The 27,033-nt window shown below is 44.5% G+C and overlaps 1 protein-coding gene across 10 annotated transcripts in view; it reads right to left on the bottom strand.

The window, feature by feature from the left end:
• Nucleotides 1-16,248: 16,248 nt before the first annotated feature.
• specc1la (sperm antigen with calponin homology and coiled-coil domains 1-like a) overlaps nucleotides 16,249-27,033 on the bottom strand; it is a 376,439-nt gene continuing 365,654 nt past the window's right edge. For all 10 annotated transcript variants that reach the window (XM_078553774.1, XM_078553773.1, XM_078553769.1 and 7 more), the window contains one exon: nucleotides 16,249-19,699. In XM_078553774.1, coding sequence (XP_078409900.1) covers nucleotides 19,610-19,699 — 90 coding nt within the window. In that variant the 3' untranslated portion in view covers nucleotides 16,249-19,609. The remainder of the gene's footprint in view (nucleotides 19,700-27,033) is intronic.

The raw sequence follows: 27,033 nt of genomic DNA, 5'->3' as shown, positions 1-27,033 counted from the left end.
TTCACCTTAGTTAAGGGTATTGCAGCAGATGAAGCTGTGAGGTGTCTTACCCCCATCCCCCCACCTGCCCTCCCCAACAACCACCTCCACCAACCCCACCACTGCCTCCCCGTTCCCCCCACCATCAATCAATCGAGGGATCTGATTCAAGATGCGAGTTTTCCTCACATCCACTGTACCCAATATAGAGAGAGTTGTGTGACACAGAACTACCCTCCTGAACTCAGCTATCTAAAGCTAGTTTTCTGTCAAAAAACTTGATACTAAGTTTAAGAGTTTGTACCAAAAATTAATTCATATTTAGTTGCATTTTGCTGCTGACATTAACTTCTATGGATGACACGATTCATGTGTTAGACCATCTTGGTTTACAAGCCTCTTCCCAATACTGTTACTCACTTGTGTACCTGAAACAGTGTCAATTTGTCAAGGAATGAAATTCCTTTGAGATTTCCCGGAATACTCAGGTGAGGGGACATCAAATGCAGAAACATCAGGGGTATAATATTTGTACTCATCAGTATCATTAGTATTCAGACATCTCAGCATATCAGAGGAAACAGTTTTCACTGCTCTGCTTCATTGGGCAGCTGTTACAGAGCCTCTGACACCAGGTCCAAGATGACTTGCAGCAAGCTTTACCACAAAGTAGGAAATTTTGCACACTCAGATTCTGTGATCACACCAATTTTCCACATTCGAGCAATGATCTGAAGTATCAGCTTGTGTTGAAGCAAATATTTTTTGAGTAAGAAAAGCTTGGATTTATACAGCACCTTTAACACAGCAACCAATGTGTAGGCAACAAACTGCAACAAACAGCGATGAGATAACCCTTTTTAGCAATGGGTTGGGGAGGGATAAATGAATGTTGTGGATTTAAGACACTGGTAAAATTCTGAAAGACAGAAATGCATCAAGGGAGTTGTCATTTTCCCTTTGCCCCCAGGCTGAGGGTAATTTGTAACAACCAGACTAAATGTTTAAAAGAGGGGACTGTCAGGCATGAGCAGCAGAAAAACCCATCAGAAGTAAAACAAATTTCACTTTTGAGTGCATGAGGTACTAAATAAAAGGATTTGACCCCAGACATTGCAGTCAGTTCCTCAGGCCTGAATCAGGGTGACTCAGCAGCTGTTGGCTACTATAGACTTGTCACGAGGAAAGCTGCTCCTGAACAGTGCTCAACAGCAGTGTCAGCAACCCATCCACCCAAAACAAATCGCTGTCTCCACATAACATACACATCTATAGTTAGGTTTCACACTGTGTAAAATACATCTATTTTTACATTTCATAGTTATGGAGGGGGGGGGGGTGGGAGGGAATTGTAGTATAGCTGTAATGTTACTGATTTAGTAATCCAGAGGCCTGGACTAATGATCCAGCAATATGAATTCAAATCCCACAGCTGGGTAATTTAAATTCAGCCAATTAAATAGATTAGGAATATAAAGCTAGTCTCAGTGATAGTAACCATGAAACTGCCAGGTTGTTGTAAAAACCCATGGGGTTCACTAATGTCTTTTAGGGAAGGAAATCTGCCATCCTTATCTGGTCTGGCTTACATGTGACTCCAGACCCACAGCAATGCGGTTGACTGTTAACTGCCCTCTGAAATGGTTGAGTAAGTCACTCAGTTGTATCAATCCACAACAGGAAAATTGAATAAGAACAAAACAAGACGAACCACATGGCATAGACACTGGATACTACATCACCGCACCCAGCCCAGTCAACTCTGCAAAGTCCACCTCACTAACATCTAGGGAGTTGTGCCAAGATTTGGAATTGTCCCAGAGCTGTCCTTCTGTGAACATGAGCAGCAGAAGTCACACTTGGGATATCCAGGTGGAAGTATTGGAATAGATCAGGATCCAGGCTGAATTTGTCAGTGAGGTGAGACTCTGCCCAATCTCACCTTTCACTCGCAAATCTGGAAATGGGCCCAGAATGCTTCGTGCAGGTTTGTAATGTTGGGCTGCATTTTGTCTAATGATTGATGATCTCGGCATGTTTAGAGGAGATTTGGCCTTTGTGTTGCCACTTTGCGTTTCTGGCATGTTTGTAGAAGCCTTCATCTCTGCTCCCTTTCACTGCAGCCCTGCAGTGTGACTCATTACTGCCACTGTACAATTGGCAGGTTAATCAAGGTATGAGGGTCGGAATGCCTTTAGGAAAAATATATGGGAGGGGACGTAAATAAAACAAAGTTTGACTGTTGTAATGCAAAACATCCCTTGGTATTATGATGGAATCTCTGGTTTCAGAGCTTGCATTTTTTGAGACAGACCCATACTGAAAAGGGGAACTAACTCTACCTTTGCCTAAGGAAATTAAAACTGAAACTGAGATTGGAAACCAAAACTTCCAGTTAAAACTTAAGGAGATAGAGTCATCAGAGCTCAGTAGATGATGATTCCAGTGGTGCAGTACAGGCAGGCTGAAGGCGACAGAGGCTAGAGCCAGGAGCTGAGAATAAGCAAAGATAAAGTTGCTGCAGCTGTTTCTGTTACTTGAAGATAACATTGGTGGATTTACACCATCCAGACCATCATAAGCCAAGTTGAGACAGTTTTGCAGATGTCTGCCATTTTTGGTGAAGGCTGTGTCCATGGAACTCAGGTAGGTTTTATTCATTCCCATCTGGTTTTGTGTCATCAGCAAATTTTGTCCCCACATCCAAACCACATCGTTGATATAGATTGTGAACAGCTGTAGCCCAAGCACTGATCCTTATGGTATCCCACTAGTAATAGCTTGCCACTCTGTGGATCTCACCAACAACTTATGGCCAAGGAACATAACAATGGTAAGCCCCAGGATGTTGAAAGTGGGGGATGCACTGATGGTAATGCCATTGAATATCGAAGAGAGATAAGCTAGATTCTCACTCACTGGAGATGGTCATTGCCTGTCCCTTGTGTGGCATGAATGTTACTTGCTACTTAGCAGCCCAAGACTGAATGTTGTTCCAGTCTTGCTGCATATGAGTACGGACTGCTTCAGTATCTGAGGAGTCGCGAATGGTGCTGAACGTTGTGCAATCATCAGTGACTATCCCCACTTCTGACCTTACGATGGAAGGAAGGTAATTGATGAAGCAGCTGAAGATGGTTGGGCCGAGGACACTACCCTGAGGGACTCCTGCAGTGATGTCCTTGGACTGAGAAGACTAACCTCCAACAACCACAACCATCTTCCTTTGTGCTAGGTATGACTCCAATCAGTAGAGAGTATTCCCCCTGATTCCCATTGACTCTAGTTTTGCCAGGGCTCCTTGATGCTACACTCAGTCAAATGCTGCCTTGATGTCAAGGGCAGTCACTCTCACCTCACCTCAGGAGTTCAGCTCTTTTTTCCATATTTGAACCAAGACTGTAATGAGGTCAGGAGCTGAGTGGCCCTGGTGGAACCCAAACTGGGCGTAAGCAAGTGCCGCTTGATAGCACTGTTGATGACCCCTACCATTACTTTACTGATGATGAAGAGGAGACTGATGGGGCGGTAATTGGCTGGGTTGGATTTGTCCTGCTTTTTGTGTACAGGATGTACCTGGGCAATTTTCCACATTGCCAGTTGATGCCGGTGTTGTAGCTGTACTGGAACAGTTTGGCTAGGGGCGCGGCAAGTTCTGGAGCATTAGTCTTCAGTACTATTGCTGGAGTATTGTCAGGGCCCATAGCCTATGCAGTATCTAGTGCCTTAATCTGTTTCTTGATAACACATGGGGTGAATCGAGTTGGCTGAAGACTGGCATCTGTGCTTTGCTGGGGACCTCTGGAGGAGGCTGAGATGGATCATCCACTCGGCACTTCTGGCTAAAGATTGTGGCAAATTCTTCAGTCTCCTCCTCCAGTGAGTTGTTTAATTGTCCATCACCATTCACGACTGGATGTGGCAGGACTGCAGAGATTAGATCTGATCCATTGGTTGTGGTATCACTTAGCTCTGTCTATTGCATGCTGCTTATGCTGTTTGGCACACGAGTAGTCCTGTGTTATAGCTTCATCAGGTTCACACCTCATTTTTAGATATGCCTGGTGCTGCTCCTGGCATGCCCTCCTGCACGCTTCATTGAACCAGGGTTGATCACTGGCTTAGTGGTAATGGTAGAGTGAGGGATATGCCAGGTCATAAGGTTACAGATTGTGGTTGAATACAATTCTGTTGCTGCTGATGGCCCAAAGCACCTCACAGATCCTGAGTTTTGAGTTGCCAGATCTGCTCTAAGTCTATCCCATTTAGCACGGTGACCACACAACACAATGGAGGGTATCCTCAATGTGGAGTCAGGACTTCATCTTTAAAATTGGTCACTCCTACCAATGCTACCCTGGGCAAATGCATCTGCGATGAGCAGGTTGGTGAGAGTGAGGTCAAGTAGGATTTTCCCTCTTGTTAGTTCCTTCACCACCTGCTGCAGACCTAGTCTAGCAGCTACGTCATTTAGGACTCGGCCAGCTTGGTCACTAGTGGTGCTACTGAGCCACTCTTGGTGATGGACATTGAAATCCCCCACCCAGAGTACATTCTGTGCCCTTTCCACCCTCAGTTCTTCCTCCAAGTGATGTTTGACATGCAGCACTGATTCATCAGCTGAGGAGGGCGGTACATGGTAATAAGCAGGAGGTTCTGTGCCCATGTTTGACCTGAAGCCTTGAGATTTCTTGGGGTCCAGAGTTGGTGTGGAGAACTCCCAGGGCAACTCCCTTCTGACTGTATACCACTGTGCTGCCACCTCTGCTGGGTCTGTCCTTTGGGTGGGACAGGTGATGGTGGAGTCTGGGGCATTGCTTGTAAGATATGATTCCGTGAGGATGACTGTGTCGAGCTGTTGCTTGACTCATCTGTGAGACAGCTCTCCCAATTTTGGCACGAGCCCCCAGATGTTAGTAAGGAGGACTTTGCAGGGTCGCCAGGGCTGGGTTTGCTGCTGTTGTTTCTGGTGCCTCGGTCAATGTCAGGTGATTGTCCGGTTTCATTCCTTTTTGTCTACTTTTTGTGGTTTGGTACAACTGAGTGGCTTGCTAGGCTATTTCAAAGGGCATTCAATGGTCAACCATATTGCTATGGATCTGGAGTCACATGTAGGCCAGACCAGGTAAGGGTGGCAGATTTCCTTCCCTAAAGGACATTATTAAACCAGATGGGTTTTTACAACAATCAACAGTGGTTTCATGGTCACTACTGCCAAGGCTAGTTTCTAATTCCAGGTTCACTAAGTGAATTTAAATTCCACCAGTTCCCGTTATAACGAATGTATCTTATTATTTTCTGTTGGACTGTGGATTGGGATTGCAATGGCTGCAGGTTGAAGGATAGGTCCACTGGAACAGGATGAGAGAGATATACAATGTTGCAGTCCTGGAACAGAGTGTGCCATGAAAGACAGGGTGGTGCTGGAAAAGAGTCCTGGACCAAGGGAGCTGCCTGACAACAGCATTTTAATTGGCTCCTGACTGGGTGACTAGGGTTTTCTGTGGTAGCAGTGCACCAGAAAGCTCCTGGTCTGCAAAGAGAAAACATATAAATTCTCTCTTCCTCATATCTCGATAACCTGCTCTCTCTCTGAAGGAAACCCCTGTAAAAAGAAAAATGGGAAAATCAGCATTAGAGACATTGAAAAGCAAATTCTCAACCAGTGAACTATAGACTGAAAGTACAGGAAGACCACCTCGTGTCATCAACAAAGAACTGAAAGGAATTTGGAAGACAAGCGGTTCCGCTATTTAAGAAGGGTTATAGAGATAAGCCAGGGAACTACAGAATCACAGAGCAAAAGAGGCCCTTCGGCCCATCGAGTTTGTACTGACAGGTGAGAATCACCTGACCTACCTACCTAATCCCATTTACCAGCACTTAGCCCATAGCCTTGAATGTTATGATGTGCCAAGTGCTCATCCAGGTACTTTTTAAAGGATGTGAGGCAACCCGCCTCCACCACCCTCCCAGGCAGTGCATTCCAGACTGTTACCACCCTCTGAGTAAAAAGGTTTTTCCTCACACCCCGCCCTAAACCTCCCGCCCCTCACCTTGAACTTACGTCCTCTTGTGACTGACCCTTCAACTAAGGGGAACAGCTGCTCCCTATCCACCCTGTCCATGCCCCTCATAATCTTGTACACCTCGATCAGGTTGCCCCTCAGTCTTCTCTGCTCCAACGAAAACAACCCAAGTCTATCCAACCTCTCTTCATAACTTAAATGTTTCATCCCAGGCAACATCCTGGTGAACTTCCTCTGCACCCCCTCCAGTGCAATCACATCCTTCCTATAATGTGGCGACCAGAACTGCACACAGTACTCCAGCTGTGGCCTCATCAAGGTTCGATACAACTCCAACATGACCTCCCTACTTTTGTAATCTATGCCTCGATTGATAAAGGCAAGTGTCCCATATGCCTTTTTCACCACCCCACTTAAATGCCCCTCCGCCTTCAGAGATCTATGGACACACACGCCAAGGTCCCTTTGTTCCTCAGAACTTCCCAGTGTCATGCCGTTCATTGAATACTTCCTTGTCAAATTACTCCTTCCAAAGTGTATCACCTCACACTTTTCAGGGTTAAATTCCATCTGCCACTTATCTGCCCATTTGACCATCCCGTCTATATCTTCCTGTACCCCAAGACACTCAACCTCACTGTTAACCACCCTGCCAATCTTTGTGTTATCCGCAAACTTACCAATCCTTCCCCCCACATAGTCATCTATGTCGTTTATATAAATGACAAATAGGGGACTGAGCACAGGTCCCTGTGGTACGCCACTGGACACTGGCTTCCAGTCACTAAAGCATCCTTCTGTCATCACCCTCTGCCTCCTACAACTAAGCCAATTTTGAATCAACCATATCAAATAAACCCTGTATCCCATGTGCCTTTGCCTTCTTTATAAGTCTCCCATGTGGGACCTCGTCAAAGGCTTTGGTGAAATCCATATAAACCACATCAACTGCACTACACTCATCTACACACCTGGTCACCTCCTCAAAAAATTCAATCAAATTTGTTAGGCATGACCTCCTTCTGACAAAGCTATGCTGACTATCCCTGATCAAACCTTGCCTCTCCAAGTGGAGATAGATACTCTCCTTAAGAACTTTATCTAATAATTTCCCTACCACTGACGTGAGACTCATTGGCCTGTCATTCTCTGGCTTATCTCTACAACCCTTCTTAAATAGCGGAACCACATTAGCTTTGCAGAACACCTTCGGTCTGTCCGCAAGCATAACCCAGACCTCCCTGTCGCTTGCCATTTTAACACTCCACTCTGCTCTCTTGCCCACATGTCTGTCCTTGGCTTGCTGCATTGTTCCAGTGAAACTCAACGCAAACTGGAGGAACAGCACCTCATCTTCCGACTAGGCACTTTACAGCCTTCCGGACTGAATATTGAGTTCAACAACTTTAGATCTTGAACTCCCTCCTCCATCCCCACCCCCTTTCCGTTTCTTCCCCCTCCTTTTTGTTTTTTCCAATAATTTATATAGATTTTTCTTTTCCCACCTATTTCCATTATTTTTAAATGTATTCCACCCATGGTTTATTTCACCCCACCCCCACTAGAGCTACCTTGCTTGTCCTGCTCTCCACTCTTAATTAGCACATTCTTTTAGAGAATATCACCACCTTCAACACCTTTGTTCTTTTGTCTGTGACATATTTTGGTTATCTCCTCCTATCACTGCTTGCTTGTCCCAACAACCCTCTCCCCCCCCCACCCTTTAAACCAGGTTATATTTCACCCCTTTCCTATTTCTACTTAGTTCTGTTGAAAGGTCATGAGCACTCGAAACGTCAACTTTGCTCTTCTCCGCCGATGCTGCCAGACCTGCTGAGTTTTTCCAGGTATTTCTATTTTTGATTTGAACCACATTAGCTGAACTCCAGTCCTCTGGCACCTCCCCCGTGGCCAGAGAGGAATTAAAAAATTGGGTCAGAGCCCATGCGACCTCCTCCCTTGCCTCTCTCAGCAGTCTCGGACACAAATCATCCAGACCTGGAGATTTGTCCACTTTTAAGCCTGCCAACACATCCAATCCCTTGTCACTCCCTATATCAATTTGCTTAAGAACCTTGCAGTCTCTGTCCCTGAGTTCCATACCTTCATCCTCATTCTCTTGGGTGAAGACGGACGTGAAGTATTCATTCAACACTCTAGCGATGTCCTCTGGCTCCACCCATAGATTGCCCCCTTGGTCCCTTATGGGCCCTACTCTTTCCCTGGTTCTCTTCCCATTGATATACTTATAGAATATCTTGGGATTTTCCCTACTTTTACCAGCCAGAGCTTCCTCATATCCCCTTTTTGCTCTCCTAATTGCTTTCTTCAGCTCCACCCTGCACTGTCTGTACTCCACTAATGCCTCAGCTGATTTGCTTCCTTTGCACCTGCTAAAAGCCTCTCTTTTCCTTCTCATCGTAACCTGAATATCTCTGGTCATCCATGGTTCTCTGGGCTTGTTACTCCTTCCTATCACCCTAGAGGGAACATGTTGAGCCTGTACCCACCCCATTTCCTCTTTGAACACCCCCCACTGTTCCTCTGTAAGATTTCCCCACAAGTAACTGTTCCCAGTCTACCTTGGCCAGATCCTGCCTCATTTTACTAAATTCCACTCTCCCCCAATACAGGCCAGTGAGTCTCACGTCAGTGGTCGGAAAACAATTGGAGAAAATTCTGAAGGAGAGAATCTATCTCCACTTGGAGAGGCAAGGTTTGATCAGGGATAATCAGCATGGCTTTGTCAGAGGGAGGTCATGCCCAACAAATTTGATTGAATTTTTTGAGGTGGCGACCAGGTGTGTAGATGAGTGTAATGCAGTTGATGTAGTTTATATGGATTTCAGCAAAGCCTTTGACAAGGTCCCACATGGGAGACTTATAAAGAAGGCAAATGCACGTGGGATACAGGGTAATTTGATAAGGTGGATTCAAAATTGGCTTAGTTGTAGGAGACAGAGGGTGATGACAGAAGGATGCTTTAGTGACTGGAAGCCAGTGTCCAGTGGCGTACCACAGGGATCTGTGCTCGGTCCCCTATTATTTGTCATTTATATAAATGACAAAGATGACTATGTGGGGGGTAGGATTGGTAAGTTTGCAGATAACACAAAGATTGGCCAGGTGGTTAACAGTGAGGTTGAGTGTCTTGGGCTACAGGAAGATATAGACGGGATGGTCAAATGGGCAGATAAGTGACAGATGGAATTTAACCCTGAAAAGTGAGAGGTGATACACTTTGGAAGGAGTAATTTGACAAGGAAGTATTCAATGAACTGCATGACACTAGGAAGTTCTGAGGAACAAAGGGATATTGGCTTGTGTGTCCATAGATCTCTAAAGCCGGAGAGGCATGTTAGTGGGGTGGTGAAAAAGGCATATGGGACACTTGCCTTTAACAATCGAGGCATAGATTACAAAAGTAGGGAGGTCATGTTGGAGTTGTATAGAACCTTAGTGAGGCCACAGCTGGTGTAGTGTGTGCAGTTCTGGTTGCCACATTATAGGAAAGATGTGATTGCACTGGAGGGGGTGCAGAGATTGACCAGGATGTTGCCTGGGATGAAACATTTAAGTTATGAAGAGAGGTTGGATAGACTTGGGTTGTTTTCGTTGGAGCAGAGAAGACTGAGGAGCGACCCGATCGAGGTATACAAGATTATGTGGGGCATGGACAGGGTGGATAGGGAGCAGCTGTTCCCCTTAGTTGAAGGGTCAGTCACAAGGGGACATAAGTTCAAGGTGAGGGGCAGGAGGCTTAGGGGGAGATGTGAGGAAAAACTTTTTTACCCAGAGGGTGGTGACGGTCTGGAATGCACTGCCTGGGAGGGTGGTGGAGGCGGGTTGCCTCACATCCTTTAAAAAGTACCTGGGTGAGCACTTGGCAAGTCATAACATTCAAGGTTATGGGCCAAGTGCTGGTAAATGGGATTAGGTGGGTAGGTCAGGGGTCTCTCACGTGTCGGTGCAGACTCGATGGGCCGAAGGGCCTCTTCTGCACTGTGTGATTCTGTGACATTGATCAAAATCAGCCCATCAAATCCTGTACTCCAGAACTGGTGCTATTGATTTATCCCACCCTTAAAATCCATGTTTTTGTTGTCTTGTACGTGTGTGTATAGGGGTTTAAGAGGGTAGAGCTTAAGTTATAGTGTTAGAACTTAGCAGTTCATATTTCTTTTGCCACTAATTAAAAACACTTTGTTTAATGAATAGTTATTTACTTATTAAGTTTACAAAGCTGGTGCTCGTATTCTGTTAAGCTAAATTAAACAGTTAGGTAGAATTGGGGCAATCTGGTGGTTTGATCAAAGCTTTCACATTTGTTGTGGCTCAGGGAACAGTGGGGCTTGATATTACAGCGCACTATCCCCAGTGAGTCCTGACATCATGGTGGGATTTGAACCTGTGTCCCCAGAGCATTATTCCGAGTTTCTGGTTTAGTGGTGACTTTACCACTATGCCACCGCCTCCACCACACTGCTGTTAGTCGAGGATCAGGCCCTAGAAAAAAAGGAGCTGAAATTGTGAGGAAGAGTTTTGAAGGGCTTTGTGACTGATATTGATGACATATATGCTGCATGGACTGCCGAACCAATTCTGTCTTAGTTGGATCTGCCATTTAACGTGTAATTTATAGTTAATAATTGAACTTAATTGGCCTATGAATTCATGTTTAACTTACATTGATTCTGGGTTTTAGAATATACTTGGTTATCTAAGATAGTATTTGGTACGTCCTTTGTTTGACTCTAGTGAGTAAAAATTCTTTTGGTTTAAGCCGTGGAACTTTATACTTCATTATTTCAGTAAATAACTGGAATTTCGGATTTCTTCTGTTTCAAAAAAAGTTCCCATTCTCGACCGAGATCATAACAGTATTAAACACCAAAGATCATAAAGGAGCAATAATGTGTGGTTTGCAACTACAGCAGCGTAGTTTAAAAATAAGTTTCTGGTTAAATAATAGGGAGGAAATAGGGAGGTGGTGCAGCTGTAAAGTATAAATGTACAACCCAGATGTAAGTAACAAACAGTAATACTTGATTCTTTTATATTGGTGTTTTAGTGTTCTCCAATTTATGTTTACATAAAAAACTAATTGAATATTTGCAAAACAAATGAAGGCAAGATATGCAAGATTATAAATACATTCTCCAATAAACAAGTTACCAAACATTTCAATGATGTTTGTCTCACTGAACACAGACTTGCATAGCCTGTGACTTCAATGAGTGATTCATTAGCGTCCATACTCCATATCTCAGTGGCTGAGGAGAAACCAGGGCTGGGAACTTGAAATGAAAACAAAATAGAGAAAATACATTGCAGAATTAAAAAGGGATAGAAACAATTACAGACCCTGTAAAAGAGGTCCCTATCCCACACGTTAACCTGCTTCTTCCACTGTCAGAACTGCTGTGTACATTCCTCCTCACAGGCCCACAGTTTTAACACAGTAAAACGCTCAGGAAAAGAGGATTTTTTCCTTCATGTTTGGAAGGACTGGGTAACAGAGAAAACTGCTATATAGAGATTGTGCTACAGGAACCAGATCACTAAGTTTTCAATGCGTGTTATATAAGCATCTTTTTGGGACAGCATGATTCACTGCTTGATTTCTGCATCCTGTTGATGGGTATGCATTGGAACAGTGGGAATAAACAGAGTTTTACAAACAATTACATTCATTATCTGAGGCAGCAATTACTATAAAACTACTGGCACCTTTCTGTAAAGTAACCACCCAAAGTTCACCATGACTTAGACAGCAACCAGTGTGACCTCTCCACACAGTCCTTACATGCATTCCAGAACAGTCAGTGTCAGCTATTGCAAGGTCAAGCACAGGAGCTGCTGGGGAGCAGGCAGAGTCACTGAACTCCATGGGGAGAGGGCTAATCATTTGGGGAAGAATCAAGTGGTGGAGAGAGGGATTGACACAGGAAGTTACAGCCCTCAGTCACAAGTTATTACTGAATTAGTGAATTGTGGATGAGCAGATGCTGCCATGGGAGCAGAGACACCAAGGTTTAGGCACTTTAGCGCAGGAAATGAATAATGGAACATGTCCTGGAGCTCCCTGTTGAAGGTTAGTGAACTCATTAACCTTATGCTAATGCCAATGCCAGCGCCAAGGCAAAATTGCAAGATTTGGCAAAACTGCTACAGTCTTTAAATAAAACAAACTGCAGCTTCCCAAACACTACCAGGGTCACTGTCACTGGCCACCAGAACAGCAGTGCTACTGCTGTCTATCTATGTTGTCTCCCCTGACACTAAGGTCATTTGCTGGCTCAGCTGAGACCGCTTCCCTCACAAACACAGGTGAATAACAACCTGTTGCGTGAGACTCATGAGACTGAGGGGACTCATTTCATGAAGTAAAAAGACAAGTCTTAAAGGCATTGTATCTTAATGCGCGGAGAATTCGCAATAAGGTAGATGAATTAACAGCACAAATAGATATAAACAATTATGATATAGTTGCAATTATGGAGACATGGCTGCAGGGTGACCAAGGATGAGAACTGAACATCCAGGGGTATTCAATATTCAGGAAGGACAGACAAATAGGGAAAGGAGGTGGGGTAGCATTGTTAGTAAAGGAGGAAATCAATGCAAGAGTGAGGAAGGATATTGGCTCAGAAAACCATGATGTGGAATCTGTTTGGGTGGAGATAAGAAACACCAAGGGGCAGAAAATGCTGGTGGGGGTTGTCTATAGGCCTCCAAACAGTAATGGAGATGTAAGGGAAGACATTAAGCAGGAACTTAGAGATGCATGCAATAAGGATACAACTGTAATCATGGGTGACTTTAATCTACATATAGATTGGACAAACCTAACAATAATACTGCGGAGGAGGGTTTCTTGGAGCGTGTATGTGATGGTTTTTTAGACCAATACATTGAGGAACCAACTAGAGAGCAGGCTATCCTAGACTGGGTATTGTGCAATGAGAAAGGATTAATTAACAGTCTTGTTGTGCGGGAAGAGCGACCATAAAATGATAGAATTGTTCATTAGGATGGAGAGTGAAGAAGCTGAATCCGAAACTAGGATCCTGAATCTAAATAAAGGGAACTAGGAGGGTATGAGGCGTGAGTTGGCAATGATGGATTGGGGAGCCTTACTAGAAGGGTTGACAATGGATAAGCAATGGTTAATATTTAAGGAATGTATGCATAAATTACAACAATTATTCATTCCTGTCTGGCACAAAAATAAAACAGGAAAGGTGGCTCAACCATGGCTTACAAAAGAAATTAGGGATAGTATTAGATCCAAAGAGGAGACATATAAAATTGCCAGCAAAAGCAGCAAGCCTGAGGATTGGGAGCAGTTTAGAATTCGGCAAAAGTGGACAAAAAGATTAGTCAAAAAGGGAAAATGGAGTATGAGAGTAAACTTGCAAGGAACATAAAAACTGACTGTAAAAGCTTCTATAAATATGTGAAGAGAAAAAAATTAGTGAAGACAAACTTAGGTCCCAACGGGGGGAAATTATAATGGGGAACAAAGACATGGCAGAAGAATTGAACACATATTTTGGTCCTGTCTTCACAAAAGAGGACACAAATAATTTCCCAGAAATGTTAGGGAATCAAGGGTCTAGTGAGAGGGAAGAATTGAAGAAAATCAGTATTAGTAAAAAAAATGGTGCGAGGGAAATTAATGGGGTTAAAGGCTGAAAAATCCCCAGGGCCTGATAATCTACATCCCAGAGTACTAAAGGAAGTGGCCCTGGAAATATTGGATGCATTGGTGGTCATCTTCCAAAATTCTATAGACTCTGGAGCAGTTCCTACACATTGGCGGGTGGCAAATGTAACCCCACTATATAAAAAAGGAGGGAGAGAAAAAACAGAGAATTGCAGACCAGTTAGCTTAACATCAGTAATGGGGAAAAAACTAGAGTCTATTATAAAAGATGTTTTAACAGAACACTTGGAAAGCATTAATGGGATTAGACAAAGTCAGCATGGGTTTATGAAAGGGAAATCATGCTTAACTAATCTACTGGAGTTTTCTGAGGATGTAACTAGTAGAATAGACAAGGGAGAACCAGTGGATGTGGTGTATTTGGATTTCAAGAAGGCTTTTGATAAGGTCCCACATAAGAGGCTGGTGGGCAAAATTAAAGCACATGGGGTTGGGGATAATATACTGGCATGGATTGAGAATTGGTTGACAGACCAGAAACAGAGAGTGGGAATAAATGGGTCTTTTACTGGGTGGCAGGCGGTGACTGGTGGGGTACCGCAGGGATCAGTGCTTGGGCCCCAGCTATTCACAATATATATCAATGAATTGGATGAGGGAACCAAATGCAATATTTCCAAGTTTGCTGACAACACAAAACTGGGTGGGGTTGTGAGGATGATGCAAGGAGGCTTCAGGGCGATTTAGACAAGTTGTGTGTGTGGACAAACACATGGCAGATGCAGCATAACATGGATAAATGTGAAGTTATACGCTTCAGTGTGAAGAACAGAAAGGCAGAGTATTATTTAAATAGTGATACATTGGGAAATGTGGATGTACAAAGGGATCTGGGTGTCCTTGTATACCAGTCAATGAAAGTAAATAGGCAGGGGCAGCAAGCAATTAGGAAGGCAAATAGTATGTTGATCTTCATTGCAAGAGGATTTGAGTTCAGAAGCAGGAATGTCTTACTGCAGTTATACAAGGCCTTGGTGAGACCACACCTGGAGTATTGCTTGCAGTCTTGGTCTCCCTACCTAAGAAAGGATATACTTGTCATAGAGGGAGTGTAGCGAAGGTTCACTGGACTGATACTGGGGATGGCAGGACTGTCATATGAGGAGAGATTGGTTTGACTGGGCCTATATTCACTAGAGTTTAGAAGAATGAGAAGGGATCTGATTGAAACATATAAAATTGTAACAGGGCTAGACAGACTGGATGCAGGGAGGATGTTTCCCCTGGTTGGGAAGTCTAGAACCAGGGGCCACAGTCTCAGGATACGGGGCAGGTCATTTAGGACTGAGATAAGGAGACATTTCTTCATTCAGAGGGCGGTCAACCTGTGGAATTTCTACCACAGAAGGCTGTGGAGGTCGGGTCACTGAGTATATTCAAGAAAGAAATTGATAAATCTTTGGATATCCAATTAGGGGCATCAAGGGGTATGGAGAGAAAGCGGGAATATGGCGTTGAGATAGAGGATCAGCCATGATCATATTGAATGGCAGAGCAGGCTCGAAGGGCCGAATGGCCTACTCCTGCTTCTCTTTACTATGTTTCTATGAAGCTGTGGTCCCAACATGCAACTTACACTCAACATGTTCTAGGAAGGCCAGGACCTCAACATGTTCTAGGAAGACCAGGACTTGTGTTCCAACTCTGTCTTGGGATGGGGAGGGTGTGGTTATGGAGAGATATATAGATAAAGTGGGAGGGGGAGAGAGGGGAATGAGGAGGAGGGGAAAGGGAGGAGAGGGGTAATAGAAAGGATTGAAGGAAGAGAGCTAGAGGGACAGAATATGTGAGAGACAGTGACAGTGAGACGGAGGCAGAGAGGGGACCAGAGTGTGCATATAGAGTCTTGCCAATTGCTGACACATATCTTTGCTGTTGCTGTACTGGGAGCCAGTGGCCATAGCCCAGTAAATAAGTGGTTTCATGTAGTGTGAGTGCTTGTGTCCATTATCTGATCTGTAGCTTACAGGGGTAAGGAGTGTATAAAAAATACAAAGGACTGATGTCTTTACAGGGCAACATGCTGCTTGAACTACAGAGACATTGCACATTACCACACTGATGAGAGAAGGAAGTAGATAATGGCCTCATACAGCCACTGTCACCAACGTGAGCTTCATCATTACCAAAAAGGGACAGAAGAAAGGAAGCAGTGAGAAAGGAAATCATGTTCCACGCCATCCATGTTGCCCCAACTGATATGAAGAGCAGGAACCTGACCCCCACTTATTGAGTTTATCATTTACTCAGTTTAAATGCAATGGTGGGTGGAGTTGTACCTACTGAAGATAAAAGTCCCTCAATTTAACAACCATTCTGAGGCTTCTACATGGAACCAGCTGCAATATTCAGATTACTTGGGTGAGATTAAATGTTCAGCGAAAGGGTTGGTTCATGACATCTCATGAAAAATGTAGTTCAGGGCTGGGGCTGGGTGTGAGGGATGGGGGGAAGTGGCTTGGTTCCTTGTTCTTGCTTGAATTGGATGTAATCTGAACACCAAACTGAATGTTAAAAGCTAAACAACATTTTAATTACTGAACGCAAAGAAAATTGGACCTTTGCACACATCATTCTTCACACAAGCTGTAGAATACTCTGGTCTCCTAATGTTACACTTCCCAGGGATAATTATGAGTTTGCGCAGCCAGAATCCAGAAACGGCCTGAGTCACACAGTGGATCGAACGTCTGCACTGGATACTGTCACATTTCACTGGCAACTGTGATAACATTAACAGAAATATGAAACAAATGAATGGAAACAAAATATATGATTTTATACTAAGCATGCTGTGCCGAGGAGGCATACATTACTGATACTATGCAAATAATACAGATAATGTCCAAGACTGTGAATAGTGAACAGAGCTTCTTCGTTATACATTCAGTAAAATAGAACCTGTATCAATTAGAAACCATAGATTATGGATTTAGATTGAGAGCAGCCGTACTGAACATAAAAAATACATATGTAAAGGATGGACACATTGCTGGGATTTCAAGTTTTACACCATGTTACTTATTACAATCTTGAATTGAGAAACACTAAAGGTGCAACAAAGATAATGAAAAGGATATGGTGTTAGCTTAGGCACCTTGCAATGGTATAAGGCCATTTAATGTAGCATGGAGATGTGATAGCCAGTCAAACCGTTATATAGTGCCTCAAAGATCAAGCATACAGTGCACTCCAACACAGAATCTAGAAGGCCGATAATATAAACCCAGCAGCAAAACAGTGCATATAATAAACAGCATCAACCCCATTTGAAAATAAATCACTCAGGCAGTTAGAAGCCAGATGATTAATGTTAGCACAGACTGCAGAGATTGGACAGCACTGAGAACCACTAGCAATGATGAGTTTTATGCCTGCTTAATACTTCTAAGTAAAAAACATGCTTAGTGAATTTTTTCTCATCCACATTTTTAAAGTCTTATTAATTAATGGTTTCCGGAATGGCAGACTTCAGTTTTGTGGATGGATGGAAGGAGCTGGGGCTGTTTTCCTTGGAGAAGAAGAGGTTGAGAGGAGATTTGATACAGGTGTTCAAAATCATGACATGTCCAGGCAAGGTAAATAGGGAGAAGCTGTTCCTACTGGCAGAAGGATTGAGAATGAGGGGGCACAGATTTAAGGTGAATGGTAAAAGAACCAATGGCGACGTGAGGAAACACTTTCTTTTACATAAGAGTGGTTAGGAGCTGGAATGCACTGCCTGAGGGTGTGGTGGAGGCAGGTTCAGTTGAGGCTTCCAAAAGGGAACTGGATAAGCAGGGCTATGGGACAAAGGCAGTGGGACTAGTTTAGTCTCTCTTGTAGAGAGTCAGCATGGGCTCAATGGGCTGAATGGCTCCCTTCCGTGCTGTAACCATTCTATTATTCTATGAATGCTGAAGACAAGAACATCACTAACTGGAAGAGTGACTGAACATGATAGTGAGAGGGAACTATACTAATATTCACCATTGATGTGAAAGGATAAAAGTGACCACATGTAGACGACCATGAGAACATCTTACTAGTTACATGGGGCAGTCTGGTAGAGGTTCATCAGGAACAGGACCTTGATAGGCCTCTACCAGTTACATGGAGCTATTTGACAGTTTACTTACAGAATAATTAATATCCAAATAAAGAATGAGGAAATGCTGAAAGCACACAGTAATATCTGAAATAACAGGGAAAGTTTCCAGCCAAGTACCTTCATTAGAATGGAAGGTGAGTAACTAAAACATTTCTTCTTTTAAATACTGATGAGCCTGCAGTATATTTTCAGCATTTGTATTGTATTACAATCACTATAACTACCCCATTGTAATAGTAACAAAGCAGCACTCAAACTGAGAGGAGCAGTTAAGAGTTAAAATTCTTTAAGATTCTTCCCAACGTATAAGTCCCTCTAACTCCTTGATTAATTCCTGACTTTGTAGAACATGCTAAATACTGTAAAGGTCTATCCAGTTCTTGTGTCCCATGAAACACTCCCAGGTGTTAAATAGCACAGGTTAGATAGCGCAAAGTTCCCTCCACACTGTCTCGTCAAACACTCCCAGAGTAGAGACTGCACAGGTTACATGAAATGAGAATCATTCTTTACACTGTTCCAGAAAACGGACTCAGATCTGATCTTGCAGAAGGAATATTTCTTGCATAAGGAATGTTTTTCCTTTTCCAACAGCAGCCCTTGTGAGCAACTTATGGGCAGTTTGTGCTTTTGACTTGTGCTTACCAGGAATGGATTCTGAGAGCCTGAAAAAAGTGAATGTTAGCAATGGGACAGTTTAAAAATCAAACTGTCATAAAGAAGCAACTGCGTTTCAAACTGAGAGCTGATGGATCACACTAAAGGGCTGCTTTTGAGTAGCTGTAGGAGCTGATCTATTGTGAGGATACAGTTTTAACAGGTACAGCTCAAAATGAAGCACGTATAATGACTCTTTTACCATTGTTAATCCCTATCCAGCTCTTACAGATTTTCAAAGGCTAGAGGCTGCTCATGGTATTAATACTCACTTTAAAAAAAATAACCCTATGAACAGAAACAAAAGTTATCATTCTTAGTAACTGGTTAATATTATAAATAGGGGCAGTTGTAGGTAAGGGCATTTGTTTTTTCACACATTGCATCAGTCTAATTGGATTCAACCTCAAGTACCCTGGGAAGGAAAAATTCTCCAACTCATTTTACCATTTGATCCTTTGGGGAAATTGTTCTACACCCATGATCAATGATATTGCAGAAAGCTAGTGGACTATCCAGGGAACTAGTCTCAGGGTTAAATACTAGTACGATAAGTATTGTATGCAGTCCTACAGCCCCAGTCCATGCAGTTTATTTTGGCAATCCCACAGCCATCATTTGAGGTTTTACCATCACCTGAAGGTTTTATAATGGAAACAGTTGTTTTGAAAGACTGACACTGGTAGATCCCCCTATATAATTAGAGAGTGGACTACACCAGGATGAGTGCTGTAAACATTGTGCCTTACTTATTCAAATATGCATTATATTTCTTCTCAAAGCGTGGAACAAAATCTTTGAAGATTAGCTTGGATTCATATTTAATTTCCCTGAAATTGGGAGATGTCATTGATCAGTTCAGCATTGCAGGAATACAGTAGTAGCAGTTACAAGCGGAGCTTGAACAGCATTTAGATCACTCAGGTGCACATTTCTTGACTGGACGGATGAATTACTGAAACAGGAGAATGTTCTTTTGCAAAGTGATGCTATTCTGGGGCCCATGGGTTGCTAGGGTGAGGCAGTGTGATTCAGCACTGGGTTGTAACATGAAGGGTAGCATTGGCATGTCCTCCCGAATGTTGCTCTGCAAACACTTTCTGTACTGGTTGGAGGAGGGAGATGTCAAGTTTCAAAATACTTGTATATAGCGGTTACATACTGCATCAGGCTCTGCCAATCTGGCCGTTCTGTGCTCACCATCTCATTGATGTCCTAGGGAGGGAGACACAACAAAAATATATGATAAGATTGAGAATTTATTTGAGGGAATTCAATTTCAAGTTTCCCCCAACATCACTTTTGCTGCACTCTCTCCATCAATAGTGCTTTATATATCTATGAAATAGGAAAACAGGGTATGAACAAAGATAATCCAGGTAGCACAGATACGAAAATACTAGAAGGGTACTTATACTGAACACTACCAGTAATGGTGTATAATCAGCCTCGGCTCAGTGCTGGCACTCGTGTCAAGTTCCATTCTGTAGGCTTCAGGCTGACACTCCAAATGCAGTACTGAGGGACAGCTGCACTGTTCAGAGGGATATTAAACTGAGGTTTTGCTTTCCCTCTTAGGTGAATGTAAAAGATCCAATGGCACTATTCGCAGAACAGATGAGTTTTCCTAGATGTTCTGGCTAATATTTATCTCTTAACCAACAGCACAAACAGATTGGTCACATTGGTATGTGGGATCTTGCTGCGCATAAATTAGCTGACTCTTTTCTTACATTACAACAATGATCACACTTCAAAGTTTCTTGCTCATCACAGAGCCCATTCAGCTAAAGTGAGTTGCTGCTAGCTCACTGAGGGCATATAGCTCAGGTCGTGGCTGTCATTACTGAGTGGCCTCAGTCCCCAATGAAGACCACTGGTTAGGCTGCTAACAGTTAGGTGGAAGAGGGGTGGTGCAAACTCCATCCACATCATACATGGGTAAACTGAATCCCAATCCCAATTTGAATGTTTAAGTGCCTAATGCCCATAAGGCAAGTGTTCTGAGTAACTAATAGCTATCCCAGCTTATATTGCACCAGGAGCATTTCTAGTCCAGGTTAGTGTAACAACTGGGGATGTGAAATTCAGAGGCTCAGAACAGGTGCTTGCAGTTTGAATTCCAAAAACGGGAATTGCAGCATAAATTATGGAAAATTAGTCAATACTCTGACCTCACTTCTTATTTTGCTAGCCCAGGTAATTTTACAATTGTCCTAGCAGAAATGCTCAAAACAGCCAACACACAGGTCTAGTCACATTGAGGGGGGGCCATTCAACTAATCTTGTTTGTCCATTCAGAGCAACACTACATTTCCCTGATTTTTTAAATAATTTATGGGATGTGGGCTTCACTGGTCGGGCCAGCATTTATTGCCCATCCCTAATTGCCCTCGAGAAGGTGGTGGTGAGCTGCCTTCTTGAACCGCTGCAGTCCATGTAGTGTAGGTACACCCACAGTGCTGTTAGGAAAGGAATTCCAGGATTTTGACAAGCATCTAATTATTTCTTAAATGATTCCAAAAATTTGTTTCTACTGCTTAGCTTTGAAGTTCACAACTGTTATCACTCTCTGCCAGCAGGAAAATCTCTCAGTATCGGTCCTTAAGCTGCCGGTTTCTAGGTTGAATCCTCATCTCTTAATTTATAGTAGCATTCTGGATTAATCATTTCCTTTAGACTTTACAATCTTGTATTCCTCTCATGTGCCTCCTTTCCAGGATGAGCATCCAGTCTATCACCATAAAGCAGGTCATTAGCAATCAGCCTCATGCCTCTTCGCTGCATTTGTCTTTCTTCCACTTGTCTCTTTTTTATTATTCATTCACAGGATGTGGGTGTCACTGGCTAGGCCAGCATTTATTGCCCATCCCAAGTTGCCCTTGACAACATGGTAAACTGTCCATCACTTTGCTGATGATTGAGAGTAGACTGATGGGGCAGTAATTGGCCAGGTTGGATTTGTCTTGCTTTTTGTGTACAGGGCATACTTAGGCAATTTTCCACATAGCCGGGTAGATGCCAGTGTTGTAGCTGTACTGGAACAGCTTGGCTAGGGGCGCGGCAAGTTCTGGAGCACAAATCTTCGGTACTATTGCCGGAATATTGTCAGGAGCCATAGCCTTTGCAGTATCCAGTGCCTTCAGCCATTTCTTGATATCATGTGGAGTGAATCAAATTGGCTCAAGACTGGCACCTGTGATGCTGGGGCCCTGCCAGAATCACGCTCCCCCTCCAAATCAAGTGCCCTGCCAGCTGCTAATTAGAACATTTTGTTTTACGATGTGGTGTGCATCTGGTGAGCTTCACTTCATCCACGACTTGGAGGTCATTAGACGCTGCTTTCACCTTCCTTTCACACCTTCACTGAGATATATCAGGTGCCTGTAGCACAAGCTGCTCCAAGGCTGGGCACTGGAGACACAACCAGAGAGAGGGATGAGATGGAGGCAGGACTTGGGGAAGAACAGGGAAGGGGCAGGACAAGAGGGAAAGAGTGAAAGACTGTCTGGGGATACAAGTTAAAAGACTGTCCAGGGAATGAAACCACACTGTTGGGGGCATGTTTAAGAGATGGTCTGGGGAATAAGGCCACGCTGCCAGGGCTATGTTTTAGAGACTGTCTGGCACTGTATAGACAATGTTAGAGGGCTCTGCATGGCACGCATGTCTTGGTCCCGGACTTGGGCAGGAGAAGGCCTCTCTGGGCAGTGATGGTTGTGTGTCAGGCGTGGTCTGTGAACTAAGGCATTTGTTCCTGGGGGTTAGAGTCATAGTATTGGGAAGCAGAGGGCACAGTTACATTCAGGAGGCATTTGGATTCTGTAGTTTAGCAATTGTGAAGTCATGGGTGGTTGTTGGATGGTCTCGGGGGGGTGGTCTCGGAAAGTAAAGGTGCTTGTGGCCTCAAGAAGTAGAGGGGTCAGATCAATGAAGGGCATGGGGAAATTAACATTGAAGGAAAGTGGGGGAGAACAGGAATATCAAAGTGGACGATGATGGGGCCAAGGGTAACAGGGGAGGCTGGATAGTAACAGGAGGGATGGGAATTAGGGGGCAGTGACTGTGGAGGAGGATGGGAGGAACTTGGTGGGTGATGGGGGAGATTGGAAGGCGTTGGTTGCACTCAGGAAGGTAAGGAACACCAGGCTTGCCTTTAGTGATCAATGAACGCAATTGGAAAAACAAGCTTGAAAAAATCGATATGGGAGCGGGGTCCCAAGGTGTATGGGAGGAGTTAAGCACTACTATTTTGGGCCGTTTGAAGGGGCACCCTGTTAATTATCTGCTTAAGTGGAGAACAAGGCTCAGCTGAGTACTGATTTCAAGGATCAAATGTCCATTGAAGGAGCATTGCTCCTTTACTAATGAGGCGGAATCATGCCAGAATCCATGAGGTATTGGGGCTACATTTAAGTTGGTCTGAATGGCCATCTGTTCCTGACACAGGCATGTGAAAAGGGAAGCAGGATCAAATAACCAAGGGTCATAGCTGCTGGACAGGAGCTACATGCCCACTAGTCTCAATATTCCCACTGAAATGGCCATATCTTACAAGGCACCATGCTTATAGTCGACATTAGTAGAAAGCTAGGGTGTCGAAATTGAGTGTTTACACTAATGGAGGCAAGCTGACACGAGGGTTATAGCACATGGGTGTATTCACCCTCATCAAGATCCTTGTGAATGTGCAGTCATGTCTGAGGGGGATGCTCAGCCACCAGGGTGTTCTTCACCTGCAAGGGGTGGCCTGGGGGTGCCATGTCTAGATTGAGGGGAGGTCAAAGGTTTGACACTGGATTCCTGGTTTGATGATGGAGGGAAGGTGAAGTTGCAATGATGTCCCAATTCTATTTGTTCACAGATACAAGGAGGGGTGAAGATTGCAGGCAATGCTGCCTTGTTGCCAGCGGTGATTCAAATGAGGAGATGAAGGGCACATCACCAATTAGTACAGGTCTGGGAGGAGCATCAGCCTGAATAGCAAGAAGTAGCAGGGCCCCAGGAAGTTGCAGATGCTCCCAGATGGGCAAAATCCATGAAGACATGTGGCATGCCTAAGGGTTTACAGAAAATGCTGCTCTTACATGGAGATGAGCAAAAGACAATGTCGCAGACATCTTCACTTGTCTAGGGATGTGGCAGCTCACATTTGCCACCCTCTGCCTGAGGAACTAATGCCGCAAGGACTTGGAGAGCATCCCATGCCAGCAGGTTTTAAGGTTACTGCCGCACTCAACTTTTTTTTTGCCAGCGGGTCCTTCCAGGGCTGCACTGGGACCTTTGCGAAATCTCACAATCAGTGACACACAAATGCATTAGGGAGGTGACAGATGCCTTTTTCAGTAAAGCTCACCATTACATGCAGTTCCACATGGATGAAGCAAGCCAGGTTGCCAGAGCTGTGGCATTTCCAGCAATATCTGGTTTTCCGCAAGTGCAGAGCACCATCCACTGCACTCGTGGCTTTGAGAGCTCCTGGCAACAGCCTGTGAGATTCATTAATAGAAAAGGATTTCACACTCTGAACATTCAGCTAACTTGTGACCAGAGAAAGCAGATCCATCATGTTTGTGCTAGGTACCCAGGGACCTCTCATGACTCTTACACCTTGATACACTCGCAGGTGACACAGATCTTTGCAGGACTGACGTTCACAGGGCTGGCTCCTTGGGGACAAAGGGGACCTTCAGAAGACCTGGCTGATGACATGGATTCACCAACCACACAGTGCTGCTGAAGACAGCTACAATGCTGCACTCTGCGCCACAAGGTGCTTGATAGAACCGGCGATTGACTTCCTGAAAATGCGTTTCTGATGTTTGGGTTGGTTGTGTCCTGCATCATTGTTGTTTGCTGCGCCCTGCACAACCTTGTGCTGCAAAGGGGGGATGGGTTGCTTGAGGAGAAATTGAGGAGCAAGATGTCTCCTTGGACGAGGAGGACGTTGAAGTGGATGGCTCTGAAGAGGGTGAGGATTTAGACGAGCCACATGAAGAGGTTACTGCATGGGTACAACACAAATGTGCCTGTGACAACCTGATTCCAGCAGGAGTAAGGTTCTCACAATTGAAATTTCCTTCAACCTTTGCTGCACAGAACATCCACCACCTTCATTCTCAGCTAGAAAATCTCACAAAAGCGCAATGCTCTCATAATAATTACGGAAATATCAGTACTCACTGTCCTAATGATGGGATCATCTTGGAAGGGATAAAAGCATGCCTGGCAACATATGGCTGCTGTGGAATCTGATTAGCACCCCCTTAGCTCATGTCCTTAAGCAACCTCACTTAGTATAGTCCTTTCACCCAAGGCCTCACCAAGTCAGTGTGCATGGCAGCTTTTAAGCGGCTGCAAGTCCAAACTACAGTGAGACACTCATGTCAGTATGACACCAGCCCAAAAACGTGGCTCGAACATGCATATCAATCTTTCATGCTTAACGGATGGACGGCTCAACAGGGAAGCAGCATCAGGAGAGCTTCATATGTCCCATTGTCAACTCTCATCAATGCAGAATGATGAGACACCATCTTGTTACTGCCCCCAATCATCATTCACACATCATAAAGCAATGCCCATTAACATCTAGATCATGCACGAAAGTTTCGAGGTTTGTTTGCCTTGTCCTCACAGAGAGTGCCTCACCAGGACAATGGTTTGCTGAGGTGCAACCAGTCAGGACCCTGTAACCATCAGAAGACTGACAAGTCTCTATCCCGGATGATCTTTGCATTAGGGTGAAATCTGGCCCAGTCATTGCTGACACAGCATCCAATGAGAACATCTTCCCTTCATAAGCCCTGCTGAGGCCTTAGGAGAGTTGCATATGCATCGCTTTGAGAGCATCATAGTCCGACATGATACAGCTCATAAAGGCCATTCCTTTCTAGATGCAGTGCATTCCAGATCAAGTTGTCTGCTATGCCTTTTCCCAAGGAGCACATAAAGCCCTGCAAAGTGGCCATTCAAGTCCAATGTAAGATCATTGTAGGTAAGGAGACAGCTTTATCAAGACGAGCACACACCTCTGACACTGCACGCCTCTGACACCACACACTCACACCCGTCTTGTAGGCAATTTGTAAGTTTCCTAATTGATCTTTACCTGCCTAGTTCAGGGTCATGCGTGGGAAGAGTGGTACCTCAGCATAGAATGATGTTCAACCTTAAACGCAGACAGTACATCTTCCGACAGAGGCATGGAAGCCTATGTGCTTCGAAGTTTTACAGAACATTTTTCATAAACTGATTCACATAAAATAAACGCCATTACAAATGACATACTGGAGAAACAAATACAATATTCGTCCTGGTGAATAATTGTGCCACCCACAAACAATAGACATCAGTGCTTCAGCAGCAGGATAATCACTAACCTTGTTGAACACTTCTCCAGAACCCAGAGCATGTCTGCCTGAGAGTTTAGGCTGACTGGTTTATTGATCAGCCATCAGTGTCACATATAATGTGTCTTTCCTGATGTCACAGATATGGAATTGAAGGCTACTCACTGTCGTGAGATTGAGATCCAGATGGGATTTTATTGGGGTGCTACATTTCGAATCCTTAAATGGCCACGACACTCTGAAGCAAATTGATATAAATGGATTCCATGAGAATTGGAGAAGGATGGATGCAACATATATTTACAAAAGTGAAAAGTCTACATGAATGAACACCCATGTCACCAATGTGCATTCAATACTATTTAATCTTTCTAACCCTACTGCTATGTTTAGGTGCAGCCCCAACATCCGCGGCTGAGGCAGAAGCAGCCTACTGACTGCAATGCCCTGTTGTCTGTGATGACTTTGACAGGCATCCTCTGGTGGCCCGAGAACTTGAGGGCCCTGGCCGGCTGAGTGTCTCTTGCTCAGGTGCAGGTGGATTCTCCTCAGCCTGACCTCCTGGAGGCGATGGGGTCACTGGCAGAGGGGAGGTGGAGCAGCAGGGCTTCTTTGGAGTGAGCTGGGTGGATATTCCTGGGGTGTCTGGCTGGTGCCCCTCCTCCCTTTGGGTGCCCGATGGCCCCATCCTGACTCCTTGAGGGGAAGGGGCACCTGGAGGGAGGTCAAGGTTCTCTGTCCCCCTTTGCCTAGCCCTGTTGAAATTCATCCATGGCTAGAGCGATGGTGTGCAGGTCTGAGCACAAATCCAGCAGAAACTGCTGGACCTGGATCTCCAAGATGGCTGCCACCCTGCCAAAGGAGACTTTGATGCGTTCGCATGCCAGAGCCATTACTGCAGACAGAGCATGGACGGACTCCTGCATCCTTTGCTCCAGTTTGCGGATGGCCTCTGACAACTCTGCCTAATGTTCCCCTGCCTGTCTCTGCATTTCCAAGAGGTCTGCTATGGCAGAGTCCAAAGGCTTCATCGGACTCTGTCTCAGCAGGGGCCTAGTCTCCAGCTGTCCTCCGAGTGTCAGAGACCTCAGCTGTCACTGCCTCCACCTGCTGCGGAGTCGTGTCTGTGAGGTGATCACCAGATTGTGAACCTGACCCTACTCTAGAACTCGGACCCACTGAGGTGTGTGTATCTAT

Source organism: Cetorhinus maximus, chromosome 12 (assembly GCF_964194155.1).
Source record: "Cetorhinus maximus chromosome 12, sCetMax3.hap1.1, whole genome shotgun sequence".
NCBI lineage: Eukaryota > Metazoa > Chordata > Chondrichthyes > Lamniformes > Cetorhinidae > Cetorhinus > Cetorhinus maximus.
This window is presented reverse-complemented; position numbering and strand designations above follow the sequence as displayed.